The sequence below is a fragment of the Miniopterus natalensis genome, chromosome 1 (genome assembly GCF_054644295.1).
Source record: "Miniopterus natalensis isolate mMinNat1 chromosome 1, mMinNat1.hap1, whole genome shotgun sequence".
Taxonomy (NCBI): domain Eukaryota; kingdom Metazoa; phylum Chordata; class Mammalia; order Chiroptera; family Miniopteridae; genus Miniopterus; species Miniopterus natalensis.
The window spans coordinates 25,759,843-25,773,355 of NC_142081.1; the positions used below are offsets into that span (position 1 = coordinate 25,759,843).

General features: G+C 36.6%; 1 protein-coding gene across 7 annotated transcripts in view; it reads right to left on the reverse strand.

The window, feature by feature from the left end:
• RAD51B (RAD51 paralog B) overlaps positions 1-13,513 on the reverse strand; it is a 549,911-nt gene that overhangs the window by 514,058 nt on the left and 22,340 nt on the right. For all 7 annotated transcript variants that reach the window (XM_087819673.1, XM_087819672.1, XM_087819687.1 and 4 more), the window contains exons 6-7: positions 8,826-8,945; positions 7,610-7,793 (exon numbers count right to left, since the gene is read on the reverse strand). In XM_087819673.1, coding sequence (XP_087675799.1) covers positions 7,610-7,793; positions 8,826-8,945 — 304 coding nt within the window. The remainder of the gene's footprint in view (positions 1-7,609; positions 7,794-8,825; positions 8,946-13,513) is intronic.

Below are 13,513 nucleotides of genomic sequence, written 5' to 3' on the forward strand. Positions count from 1 at the left end.
TATCACATTGGGACATATTTAAAATATTTAGTATAAGATGGCCTACAGTATTTAAAATCATTTTATAAGATGGCTTTCTAAGCTCCTTCATCTATTTGCATTTATTCAGTTTAGAGTATAACTATAAAAATAATTTTAAATACTTTTATCAACCTAAAATGACAGAGAATTTAATTATTTCAGAATCTATAAAATTATAGCATAATAAGAATAATAATGGCAACAGGATATATGGTAGCCTAGCAGTAAAGTAAGAAATAAATTCATATTGTAGGATATATAAATGAATAAATGAAGAAATGTGAAATGTGGGCTTTGGTTGTGAATCTATCACTCTTTGCATGGCAGCAAAACTTCCTCCTAGGGTGCACTTTATGGTATGTAATATACCTCAATAAAGCTGCTTTTTTAAAAAAAAAAACACTTCCCTCTAATAATACAGAGCAACAACTTACGGAGAAAAAAATGTCTAAAAAAGATTTAGCCACATATGTCACAAATGCCAAACATTTACTACTTAGTTTAATCAAAAATCAGGCTCACATAAACTGCATCAGAGATCCCTGAAAGCAATACCAAAAATGTGGGCTGTGTGACCTGATCCTTAATGCTGTTCTACCTCACAGAACCCTGAGACCCAGGAAATGTAAGTTCTCTGCAAGAAGCACTCCTGGCTAGTAAACAGAAAGCAAAGGCTGGAGTCAGCTACATGGGCTCAAAGTTTGTACAACAGTGGCTGCTAGGAAAACACTTAGCAAACATCTCACTCATAACTCACTAACAGATGGGACACTTTTTGTTTAAACTAGTAATCCTAAAGGAATGTGACCATTTTACAGGTTGGGCTCACTCTTTCCAGGTCTATAATGCCCGACATAATTATTATACAAGGCTATCTTCAGATATATATTTATTTATGCTTTTCAACTTAAATTCTAACTGGTACCTAATGGAAGTCACTACACAAATCTAGTGAATGAAAAAATTTAAAGGGTATTATTATTCACAATAGCCAAGATACAGCAACAACCTAAGTGTCTGTCAACTGGTGAATGGATAAAGATCTGATACACACACACAAAGGACCATGCCAGAGCTATCACATCCCTTTTACCTGGGAAACAGGAGCTTTCTTAGGAGGTTCCCCCTCCCTATTAATAAGCCTTCCCTTAAATGTGTGGCAAACTGCATTTTTCAAAGATGGTCACACCAATATATTTATCCCATCCCACATGTTCTTTTTACAATGTGACACACACGCCAACTGAGAAGTCATGTTCTCTCCCTTGAAAACTGGGAGGGTGCTTGTGATAGCCTCGACCAGCAGAACACAGCAGAAGTAATGCCATGTGACTTCTGAGGCAGGGTCACAAGCAGAATACAGGTTCCATCTGGGGCTCTCTCTCAGGAAGCTCTTCAAACCCAATGACCACATTGAAACCACAAGTGAATGTTCTAGCTGGGCCCCCAGTAGTCACAAGCATTAACTGCCAAACAGCCTTTGTGCGATTCTGGCTGAAGCCTCAGACATTATGGAGTAGAAACAATCTGTCCCCACTGGCTTTATCTGAATTCCTGGCCCAGATGAGAAATAATACATGAGAAGTAATAAACTGTAATTGCTTTAAGTCACTATATTTTGGAATAATTTATTAAACAGTAATTAATACAGCACTAAAACAGATACCATTGGCCAGAACTGGGTCTCACGACCCACCTGCCACTGCAGAACCACCTGGGAAATTAGGGACCATGATTGCTACAGACTTTTGGTTAAGGTGGGCACACTGTCACTAAATCACAATCAGGGTTCTATTAACAAGGGGAAGGTGGAAATAAGTACTGGATAGGCAACTAACAGTACCTGCCACAACCACTTAATACTTATTATCTACTACCTTATGTCAAGTTGATCTTTTCCTAAATATATGTCTTTCTCTGCTAATAAAATATAATAGAGTCTTGAAGACAAAGACTATTTTATTACAAAATGCCTTCAATAGTGGTTACTCTAAAAATATTACCTATTTAACTTCTGAAGGGAAAGATTTAGGTTACACTTTAGAACTTTTAGGTCCTAGAAACTGTGAGATTTTGAAACAGATAAACAGGAACTATTTTAGAATTTTTTTCTGGAATTTTTCAGAATAATTTCTCTTGGAAAATGCTGGTGCAACTGAACAATCGAATAAGCTTTGAAGATCCCTTATACTATACAAACAAGTACTGATTAAGTTCAGAATTAGAATAAGTCATCCCAACAGTGCCTGTAAATCCTGCATGAAAGATAGGGGTAAACACTGGTGTAAGCTAATTAACAATTGCACGACACTTTGTAAACATAAAGTTCCTAAATATTTATTCTTAAGCAATCACATTGATTTATCACTAAATGATAAACTTACTCTTAGTGGAGGAGGAACCTCACTCTAGCTCCCCAAAATGATACTAGCCCCTACATACTCCTGACCACTCATGATTTTTACTGAACTATTATCTCTATTTCTTTAAACAATAAGAATAATATGAAAACCAATAAATCTTAACAAAAAACATTCCAAAACTTTTATTTTAGCTAAATAGAAGTTCATTATCTGAATTTAGAAAATCCTGATTCATCATTCAAATAACTAAAGCTGAAAACAGCCACTAATTCAGATTCAGTTGGGTATGTCAATATCAACTAATATTCACACAGTGCTTCAGAATTTATGAAGTGCTTTCATACATATATATCATATCAATACAGTCATCCCTCGGTATCTGTGGAGGACTGGTCCAGGACCCCCTACAGACACCAAAATCTAAGGATGCTCAAGTCCTTTATATAAAATGGCATAGTATTTGCAGTTAACCTACGCACATCCTTCCATATACTTTGAGTCATCTCTAGATTATTTATAATCCCTACTACAATGTAAATGCTATGTAAATAGTTGTTATGCTGTATTGTTTAGGGAATAATGACAAGAAAAAACACTCTGTACATGTTCGGTAGAGATGCCCATGGTAGGCCTAAGTACATAGTACACACCAGCAACAATGTAACATTGTTTTTTTTCCAAATATTTTTGATCCCAGGTTGGTTGAATCCATGAAAGCAGAACCTGTGGATATGGAGGCCAACACGTGTGTGTGTGTGTGTGTGTGTGTGTGTGTGTGTGTGTGTGTCTAGATATACTTATCTTCCTATAAAATTATTATATTAAACTGCTTTGCAAACTGTGAAAACCTCGATAAAGGTTAGTAATCTAGCAATACAGACTTACTATTATTCATCTACTAATATTACAGCAATAATAATAATAAGCCTTATGAGGCAGGACTTTTTACCCCCTTTCAACAGATAAGGATACTGAGGCTCAGAGAGGAGAAGTGACTGGTCCATGGTCACACAGCCAGCTGAAATACATTCAGTACTGAAACTTGTATCTTCTGACTTGAAATTCTGGATACTTTTTACTATATCATGCTGCTTCTGTGTAATGTTTACCTTTTTAAAAAATATATGTTTTTAACTGATTTCAGAGAGAGGAAGAGAGAGGGAGAGAGAGAAAAAAACATCAATGATGAGAGAGTCATTGATCAGCTGCCTCCTACAAGTCCCCTACTGAGGATCAAGCCCAAAACCTGGGCATGTGCCTGACTTGAAATCAAACCGTGACCTCCTGGTTCACAGGGGAACACTCAACCACTGAGCCATACTGACCAGAATGATGTTTATTTTTAAAGGCATAATTCTCAAAGATCGAAAGAAAAAGTGAAAGGAGTGGTCTATTGTTGGATACAGAACTGTCATTTCCAAGGCTTAGGGAAGACCAATTCCATATTCTTACACAACCCAGTAAACTAAGCTAAAGATCACAAAGAAAACAAAAAGGGGATTCATTACAATACAGGCTAAGAAGTGAAACCAATTTTAGTAACTTTAAACTAGGCACATAAGAAAAACTTCTCACATTATAGCATTTTCAGTATTTCTTTAAAATACTGCACTTTGGTCCACATAACCACAAGCATCACTTTCCAGTTCATGTCAGAACTGTCCCTCCCTCAAATATATACACCAGAGATCCTTTGAGTCATGATGCTTATAAAAACTACCTTAGGTTGTAAGTTTCTAGGGACTTTTAATTAAATTCACGAACAGCCGATTTTATGGACACATCTGGCAGTGCCATGAAACTAAAAGTCTCCTGTCCAGTCACAGCACAGACTGAGTCTTCATTAAACCTCAAAGCAGAATCTTAGGAGGCTGTCTGTACTTCAGATGTTCCCCAAAACAGGTCCAAAGTACAAGTATTTAGTAATTCTTTTCCTAAGACAGCATACTTATCACAGGACTTAAGCTACAAGTTTGCCAATTACAGCTTGAGAAAACAGACACCCAGCAAATCTTTAGCATATTCACTGGCAGATAAAAGGCATTAATTATAATCTTAACATACACACAAGGTTTCCGTGTAAGTGAGAATGCAATTAAAGCTGCAAGTATTCAAGTGTTTTTTTTCCTTGAAATATAGATCCCACTAACAGAAGTAAAAGCAACAAAGTACACTGCAAGGTATGAAACTTTTCACTGAAAATGGATTGAAAGAAATAATTCTGAGTATTGAATAGCTTTCGGTCAATAAGAGGCACAGGAGCAGAATAATTCTGACTTCTGCACCAGGAAGCAGTGTCCCATTGTGAATGAGAACACGTGCACTGGGATCAACCAGGTAGGAGCTCAGTCCCTGCTCCTTCTACTTACTAGCCATGTGATTCTGGGAAAGTTATTTAACCCTGATAAGCCTCAATGTCTTCATCTATAAAACAGGAATAATATAACCTACCTCAAAAAATTATTTAAAGTATTAAATTAAAAAATGTTTGAGATGTACTCACTGCAATACCTGGAAAAGTAAGTATTCAGTGAGACACAGCTACTTATTAACAGCCTTTTAAGACTGTAGGTTATTTAAATAAACCAGAACAATTTCAACAACTACTTACTTTTGCCAGCAAAACAACACAAACTCTGAGATATTACGTAAGGTCCCTGGTCTTAAAAGGGACTTCAAACCCTAATCATTAGCCCTGGCCAGCGTGGCTCAGCTGGTTGAGCACTGTCCCATGCACCAAAAGGTCGCCAGTTCGATTCCCCATCAGGGCCATGCTAGGGTTGTGGGTTTGATCCCTGGTCAGGGTATGTATGGGAGGCAAGGGATCAGTGTTTTTCTCTCTCCCTCTCTCTAAAGTCAATACAAACATATTTTTTAAAAACACCCAATCATTAATGATCATAATGTAATTTTAAAAGATGCTCCGTTTTGCAAACCATTGATGGTGAGAACAAGAGTCTTTGCTCTCTTTCTAATCACACACACTCTTCTCTCCTATACCATCAAAACAGTCTTAGGATTAAAGAGCTATCATCTTATTTAAATGTTTTACTTTTAATAAGACATTTCCCAGCAGAGACTGAATCAACATTAAGAGAATCAAAGCAAATAGGAAAATGTAAAATTGATGATTATATCTTTTTCACTGTCAAGGATAATCGGACGGCAAAAAACGGGGAGGGAGCAAACTGTTCAAGTGACAAATATCTAACTTTTAATATCCTCTATTATAAATTATCTTAGTTGTATTGGAAGACAGATAAAACCTTTAAACCACAGCTGTTATGGGTTTTCCTAGACTCTTTTTTCCCCCTAGACTCAAAGATTTGGAATTTTTTTTCAAATCTTTCAAAATTAAGTGCCTACTTCAATTCTTATACTCAATAAAATAAAACATTCTAACTGCAATAATTAAAGTTGTTTCTGCTTTGAGACTAAAACATTGCCCAGGACTTTAAACACTATTAAAATTATAAAGTATCTGAGAAATAAATTTACTGACTGAATAAAATGATAAAAAGCAGAAATAATAAGACTAGGAGCTTCCAAAAAGAAGTCAGGATTTAGGATGTCAAAGAATTAAGCTCCTCAAAAAATTAAGCTCAAAACAAAATAATAAAATAAGACAAAGCTTTTTAAAGCATAAAATAAAAACAACAACATACTCTTGGAAGATAAGTGTATTAACCCAGTGGGCATATTCAAAAACGACAAAGAGCGTACAACAATATCAACCAAAGAAACAATTTTTGTGTTTGACTGAAAAACATAGGATAGAGTCCTTTGACCAACCTCTCATACAGCCAAGGTTGTATTTCAAATTGTTTATTTGAATTTAATTAAACAGTGAACTATTAGTAGATTCCATTAAACACAAGATCCAATTTCTCTACACTGCGCTTTTTGATAATTTAGAAATCACAAGGTAGAATATCATGTGACAGTGGTAAACTTCTAGACAAGGCATTATAGCAATAGTACATACGGAGCACTGTTACATTCCCGGCTTGATGATCACAGCTCTATATAAAATCTTAACTGATGATATCTCACACCAAGTTCATGCATCATACTAAATTAAAGGTTCAGAGCTTTCAAATTATCAGCAAATCCTCTCCATTCAATTTTAAGGAAGAAGAAGGGGGAGAGACACCAAAGTTTGGCTTCCAAATATCTTTTCACTTTTTAGAATGAATGTTAGAACGTTTTCCCTTTAAGAAATATTAGCATAAAGTAGGCGCTTAATTAAATATGCATTTCAGACATTGCGTAACTAGAAAAAGTGATGCAATCATCCTGCAAATATGTACTGGACACCTACTCAATACAGGTCACTATTCAACATGGACACTATTCAACATAGGCAGCTATGAAGGAGGCATAAAAAACAGTTCTGTTTTCAGGGAGTTTTCTGATAAACTCAGGAGATCAAAATTTAATGTGACACTGTAAGGCAATAAATGATTAAGTTCTAATTAAGAAGTTAAAACCAAATTTTGTATGCCACATTTTCTCTCTTGGCTTCTTGCTTGATTCTATAAACCTCAAAGGCTGTGTAGCAGTTTACACTATTGGTACATATTCTTTATGCTAAAAAGATTCAAGATTTTAATTTTCCAAACACGAATCTAAAAATTATAAAATCATAACTAAATGATATCTCAGTTTAGGGAGTTTCTTATCTTCTGTTGAGATTACACATGGCTAACACTGAAAAGCCTGACAATACTAAGTGTTGCTGAGGCTAAAGAACAAGCAGAACTCCCCACACACTGCTAATGGGAATGCAACCCAGCAAACACTTGTATCTTACATCTTATAGCTCACCTACTGCAAACCTCTGCAATATAGCCTCATCTTCAGATTTCCTGATCATAACTCCCACTACTGAAAGTCACACCAATAGTAATGGGCTGATCACTGTGTAAGTTATATAGCTATCTGATCACAATATTGTACCCTTGACACTATCATAATATCGCATGTCAATAAATAAATAAATCTGTTCCAGGCTCAAACTGTAAAATAGATAAAATAATCTCAACAGAAGAACAAACTTAATAAGATGGTGATATTTGCTCCAGCAATTAGACTATGCTACCTTTAGAAAGTCATTTTTTTATACATTTCCTTTTAATTATATTACTTGATATTATGTCAGTGAACTTTATATTAAAAAGAAAAGAATGGTAAAGAAAAAAAAAGAGAGAAAAAGAAAAACTTACTGGGATTGAAAATTCCTCAGCCAGATATTTCAAGGAGGCTGCTTCTCTCGCCAAGAACTTGTTCCTTTCTCTCATGTTGCCCTGAAGTTGTGCATCAAACTCCTTTCTTACCACAGAAGCAACAGAGTCAATAATCACAAGTTTAACTCCTTTTGAAATAATTTCTTCTTCTATGGATTCAATCCTGTAAAAGTAGAATTTGTAAAATAGTAGAAAAGTTTAAGATATAATAACAAAAAAATAGGGCATAGCAAAGGTTCACCAACTTAAAAGCAACAAATTGTTCTTTCCTAAGTTATAGTGATGATTGTAAGTATTCAATAAGCGTAACTTATTTTCATATATCTCTTCTACACTATGGCACTCTTTTGGAAATAAACCAAAATATTTTCATTCATTAGTTCTCCTTCGATATTGCTAAAGTTCCAATTTTAGGGTAAAATTCCATGTGGTAGCCAGTCTCCAAAATAGCCCCCATTTGCTCCCATCATCTGGTATTTACACTCCACAGAGTCTCTTCCACATAGTATTAGAGTTGGTCTGTGTGACTAATAGCATATGACAAAATGATGGTACGTCACTTCTCAGAGCAGACTAGAAGGTGCCGCTTCCATCGTGGACTCTCTCTCACCTATCCACTCTCTCTCAGACCACTTGCTCTGGGGGAGGCGAGTAACTGTGTTGTAAACAGCCCTGTGGAGAGACCCACATGGTGGGGAACAGAGGCCTCTGGCTAAGGTCCGGAAAGGAAGGGAGGCCTTCCAGCAACTGCATGACTGACCTTGGAATTCTCCAAGTTCTCCAGCCCCAAGAGCCTTGAGATAACTACAGCCCTCGTCAACAGTTTGACTGCAAGCTCTTACGTAACCAGGAGCCAGAAATACCTAGCTAAGCCACTCCCAGGCACCTAACCCTCAAAACTATGTGAGGCAATATATGTTTTCTGTTTTCAGCTGCTAATGAAACAACAGATAATTAATATACCACTTAATTAATTATATATAAAACATTTTATTCAGATGTGTGTGTTTTTTCATTTTTAAAGAAATACTTCGACTAATAGGCCATAGTGAATGAAGAAGAACACAGAAATAATTATTGCCCATAAACCTAATATGTAGGGACTTTTTTTCACTCAGGAACTAAAAACATCCAAAAAAACCAAAATATAAATCTTCAAAGTACTACGAAAATACCAAAATCTAAAGCAGCATACCTTTGTAGAACCTCATCACAGCTAAGTTCCCGATAAAGATGAACTTTACTGCTTGTCAAAAGTAATTTTTCTTCAGTGTTAAAATATCCAGGGAAACGAGATTCTGCTATCTCAACCAGTCTATGGGGGGGGAAATGGCATAAGTGAAAACAGTCAATATTTAAGGCCATGTTGCTGAATCTCTAATGAACTTTACTTAGGAAACTCATAAGCCACAAGGAACACTAGAACAAAAGCCGTATCAATAGAGCAGGTATAAGCAAACTGGCTTGATATACAAGCTTGAAATGTAAGCCCTGCTTTATAAGCACTAAGACAGGCTAGCAGACAGAGCATGAGACCAGCAAGGGCTTTCAGATCGCATCTAATGCTCAGCAAGCAACAATGCCTCTCAAGTTTCTCTTTCTGGGAATAATTTTTTTTCATAATTGATATTTTGACTAGTAGCTATATTATATGTTTAATAAATGAGCAAAATGCCTGCATTTTCATGAATGAAATATATTTGAACAAAGATAGAATATTATTCTAATAATCAAATATCAGTAAGTCTCCATGTCTCAGACCTAAAAGATATGCTTTGTCCATTAAAACTTAATACATACAAAATAAATGCTATCCAGTAGGTACTTGGTAAACAGAAAATTATTTTCTACACAAATGAATGTTGTCCTATATGCCCTTAGTAAATAAAAAAATGATTTTCTAAACACTGAATTCTGACCTCAAATCTAGTTCTAATGCATGAGGTAGGCCAAGCATGGGAGAGTGACAAATTGAAACAGATGCAACTACCATAACTAATGGTACAAGACATGGAGAACAGTATTAGAAATTTCAAATATTTCTGGCTAAAAATTTAAAAGTGTAAAACTTTGAGTATAACTGTCTCCTATTTAAATGATACTTTATCAGCCCCATACTTAACCATCACCCAAAGGCAACTGAGAAAAAGGCCTGGAAACACAAAAACCATCCCATATTTTATGTTCCATTTAAAGACACAAAAAACAAAGGAACAGTGTTTTCATTTCTAGATAGTTAATGAGTTCCAAGAGGAGGCTGAGAACTTTAAATAGATAAACATAAGCTGCTCACATACGCTATAATCAGAAATGAAAGAGAAAAATCTAAAACAGGGAGAGAGAAACATTAAAGAAAACTAGGCAATAACATTTTTAAAGCATATTTTGAACAATCTGAAAAGAAATAAGCATCATTAGGTTGAACAGGAAGAGGAGAAGTTATTTTAGGAGTGAAGAATAGTACTAACAGGTGGGTGAAGAGTGAGACGACATGGATCAAACGACTGGTCAAGAGACGTCCCTAAGAAAGGCACAGGAATGGGGGGAAGGGAACCGAGTAAGCGATAAAGCAAGAATAGACGGCAGCAGCAAAGGCAGAACAGGTACACGTGCAGGGCTTGGGAAATGTGTCAATGCTTTGATTAGGATAGTTATTTGATTAGGGATTTAGTGCTAGTCAGAGAAATCAGCTAAAAATCTCTGGCTCTTGGAACCCAGTGATTTTTAATAGAATAGGAATGACAACATCCATCAGAAACATAGAAGTTTTTCAAAATTTGGGTGCCCAGTTGATTAGGAACCAGATTGAGAGAGTACCTAACTCCTTGGCAACAACTAAATAGCTGACAGACAATAATTTTCTGCCTCCAGCACTGGGTTGGATTTCAACTAGTGGCTTAAGTGGTGAAAGGCTCTGGAACTTATTACCACTCTCTCATTCCATGAATGTCCCCCGGGAGGAAGGTGGCCACAGCATGGATGTGAGCTAACTTCATGCAGAGTTATCATGCTCTCTTCCTTCCCCAAGGTTTTGGTGGAGAGCAGGGTCGGTGGTAATATCTCTAACACCATGAAATACAGAAGCCACAGCTCTTGCCGATGACAAAATTTACTTCTAGATATTACTCCATTACTAGGCAATGGGAGTATTTTCTTTCTTTCCATCCTAAAAATGCACAATTTATCTGGTTTAGTATGAAATAAACTAAAAGAGCCTTACTGACTTTAATAACCATTAGAAATGGCAGGAGGGAAATAAAATCATACAGGGTTTTTGCCAAAAGGTTCAACGGGATGGTGGTGCCTTTAAGGTCAAGCTTAATGAGCTTAGACTAATTTAGGGTCAATAACCTGACAAACTTAGGAACTGTGCACAGAGATAAAAATAATAACTATAGTTACCAGACTAAAGAATTGTATCAAATGGTTATTTACATACCAATATGCTAAGTTTCTCTAAATGTTTTTTTCTTATTTTAGAAAAGATATCTAAAAATATATAAATCAAAAACCAAATATGAATGTAGCTTTCTATATGCCTCACATTAATCATAGCAATTTCTCATGATAATTTTCATCACAAAGATCTGTTTTGTTTGGAGCAAGCAACAGAAAAGAACCTATCTTTTTTGACCCAGACATTAATTACATAAAGTTTGAAAGCAATGCCATCTAGTGGACATCTTTTTTATATAAAGTATTCCTTTCAAAGGATGCACTTAAGATTCACTCATTCAACAAATATTTATTGAGAACCTACTATATGCCAGGCACTGTTGTAGGTGCTACACGGATGGCAGTGAACAACCACCACCACCAATCCTTCCCTCCTGGAACTTACATTCTACTGAGAGAGACAAAGAAAGGTAGTATATCATTCATCAGATAATAAATGCTCTAAAGACGTGAATGTGGATGAGGGGACAGACTGCAACAGGTGGAAGCAGTGCCATTTTGTGTAAGGTGGTCTGGGAAAGCCTCTTCAGTAAGGTGGCATTTGAGCAACAGTTTAAGGGAGATGAAAAAAATGAACCATGTCGCTATCCAGTGGAAGAGTACACAAGAAGAGAGAGTTATAACAAGTGCAAAAGCCCGGGTGTGAGATGCCTGAGGCACTGGGCAAATAATAAGGAGGCTAATGCAGCTGAAACACGGGGAGCAAGAGGGCAAATAAGAAGAAATAAGGTCAGAGGGCTAGCCAAGGGCCAAAACCACACAAGATCCTTAGGTCTGCAGGTTTTGTCTGGATTTTATTTAGCAAAAGCACAGGAGCAGGACGGACATGACCTCTTTTTTTCCTTTTTAAAGAATCACTCTAGCTACCAAATGCAGAAGAGGCTGAAGATTAGCAAGGGTGCAGGCAAGATCAGCCGGCACACTAGTCCAGATAGGAGGTGATGGTGTCTTGGCTTAGAGAACAGCTCATGTGGTTAGAAGTAACTGAACCCCAAGTGTGGCTGAAGAGAGGAGCTGCAGGGATTTCTGGACTAACTGGCCAGCACGTGGAAGAGCGGAATGAACCATTCACTGAAGTGGAGGATGGATGTGAATCGAGGTTTTCATCATTAGTTCCCTGCTACTTCACAGCTTTTGCATAAATGGAAAGTTAAAAGCTTTACATTAGTGACCACATGCCAACCTGAAACAAAACATATGCTTAATGTAAAAAAAAAAAAAAAAGTCCTTCCAAAATTCTAATTGAAATATCACATCACAAATGTGCTGAAATGAAAGTTTTAGTTTTTCAAAGCTCCTTGTACAGATGTAATATTTTCCTGTTCATTAATTCAACATGTACTTGCTCAGCATTGTGGGATTACTAAACATAATAATGTGAATCTATCAGTTCCTTAAAGATTCCAGAAAGTTCCAAAGTTTTGTTTTAGTAATAGTAAGTACTTCTAACTTCCATCTTCTACCCTAGAAACTCTTCAGGATCTCCCTCCCTACTAATTTACCTAGATTCGCAAATGATAAGGCAGCTGAAGCTGCACGAAGGAAAACCTACCCAGACTCATGAAACCATCTAAAAAATGGTAAGAAGGAATTTATCTCCCCTTGACCCCTGGGTCAAAGATCCTGGTTTTGTACCAACTAGCAAAGAGGTAACTAAGGCCACACTGGTACTGCCTTCAGAATCAGCCAAAGTCATGGCTGGCAACTGCCCCTCTAAGCCTCCCTCTAGCTACACTGATTCGGAAAGAATGACACCTTAAATAGTTTGGCAAGAACGAAAGGGCCCTGGCTTTGGGGTACTTGCCACCCTCAGAAGTGACATGCACACGAAGTACAGCAGCTCCTTCGGGCTTAAGCACGGCCACTGCTTCCATACAGTATCACACAGTCCAACACACACCTCCCCTGTGCGTGCTTAGTTATGATTGTTATAGTTTCATATTTTTGTGATTATTTGATTGTCTCCCTCCCCTTTTGGCTACATCTTCTTCCTAGGTTTCAAAGCTTTTCTGATTTCATGACAAGTCAAGAATGTCTACTTCTACCTCACAATAGTCCAACTCTATATCCTACTTCCTCAGGTCCCCTTCCAGGGTCCTAGGTCCCACCTCTTCCTTCCCCAGATCCCTGTTTTCCTCACATGTCTATTTGTGGTATAAGACTCAGCTTTATTTTCCTTTATCCCATTTTATTGCTCCCAAAGTTTTACTTTGAAACCTCTATTACTATTTACCATCCATATTAGCTTCCTTTTTCTTTTCAATTTGGAATATTTACTGGGGTTTTTTATCTTAACCTCCAGGTCCATCTTTTTCTAATTATCTCCAATAGGAATGATATAGTATTCATCCAATTCATGTATCCTGGAATTCTCATGGTTGCCCAATTTTCCATAAACTGATCACTAGATTAATCTATTCATTCATA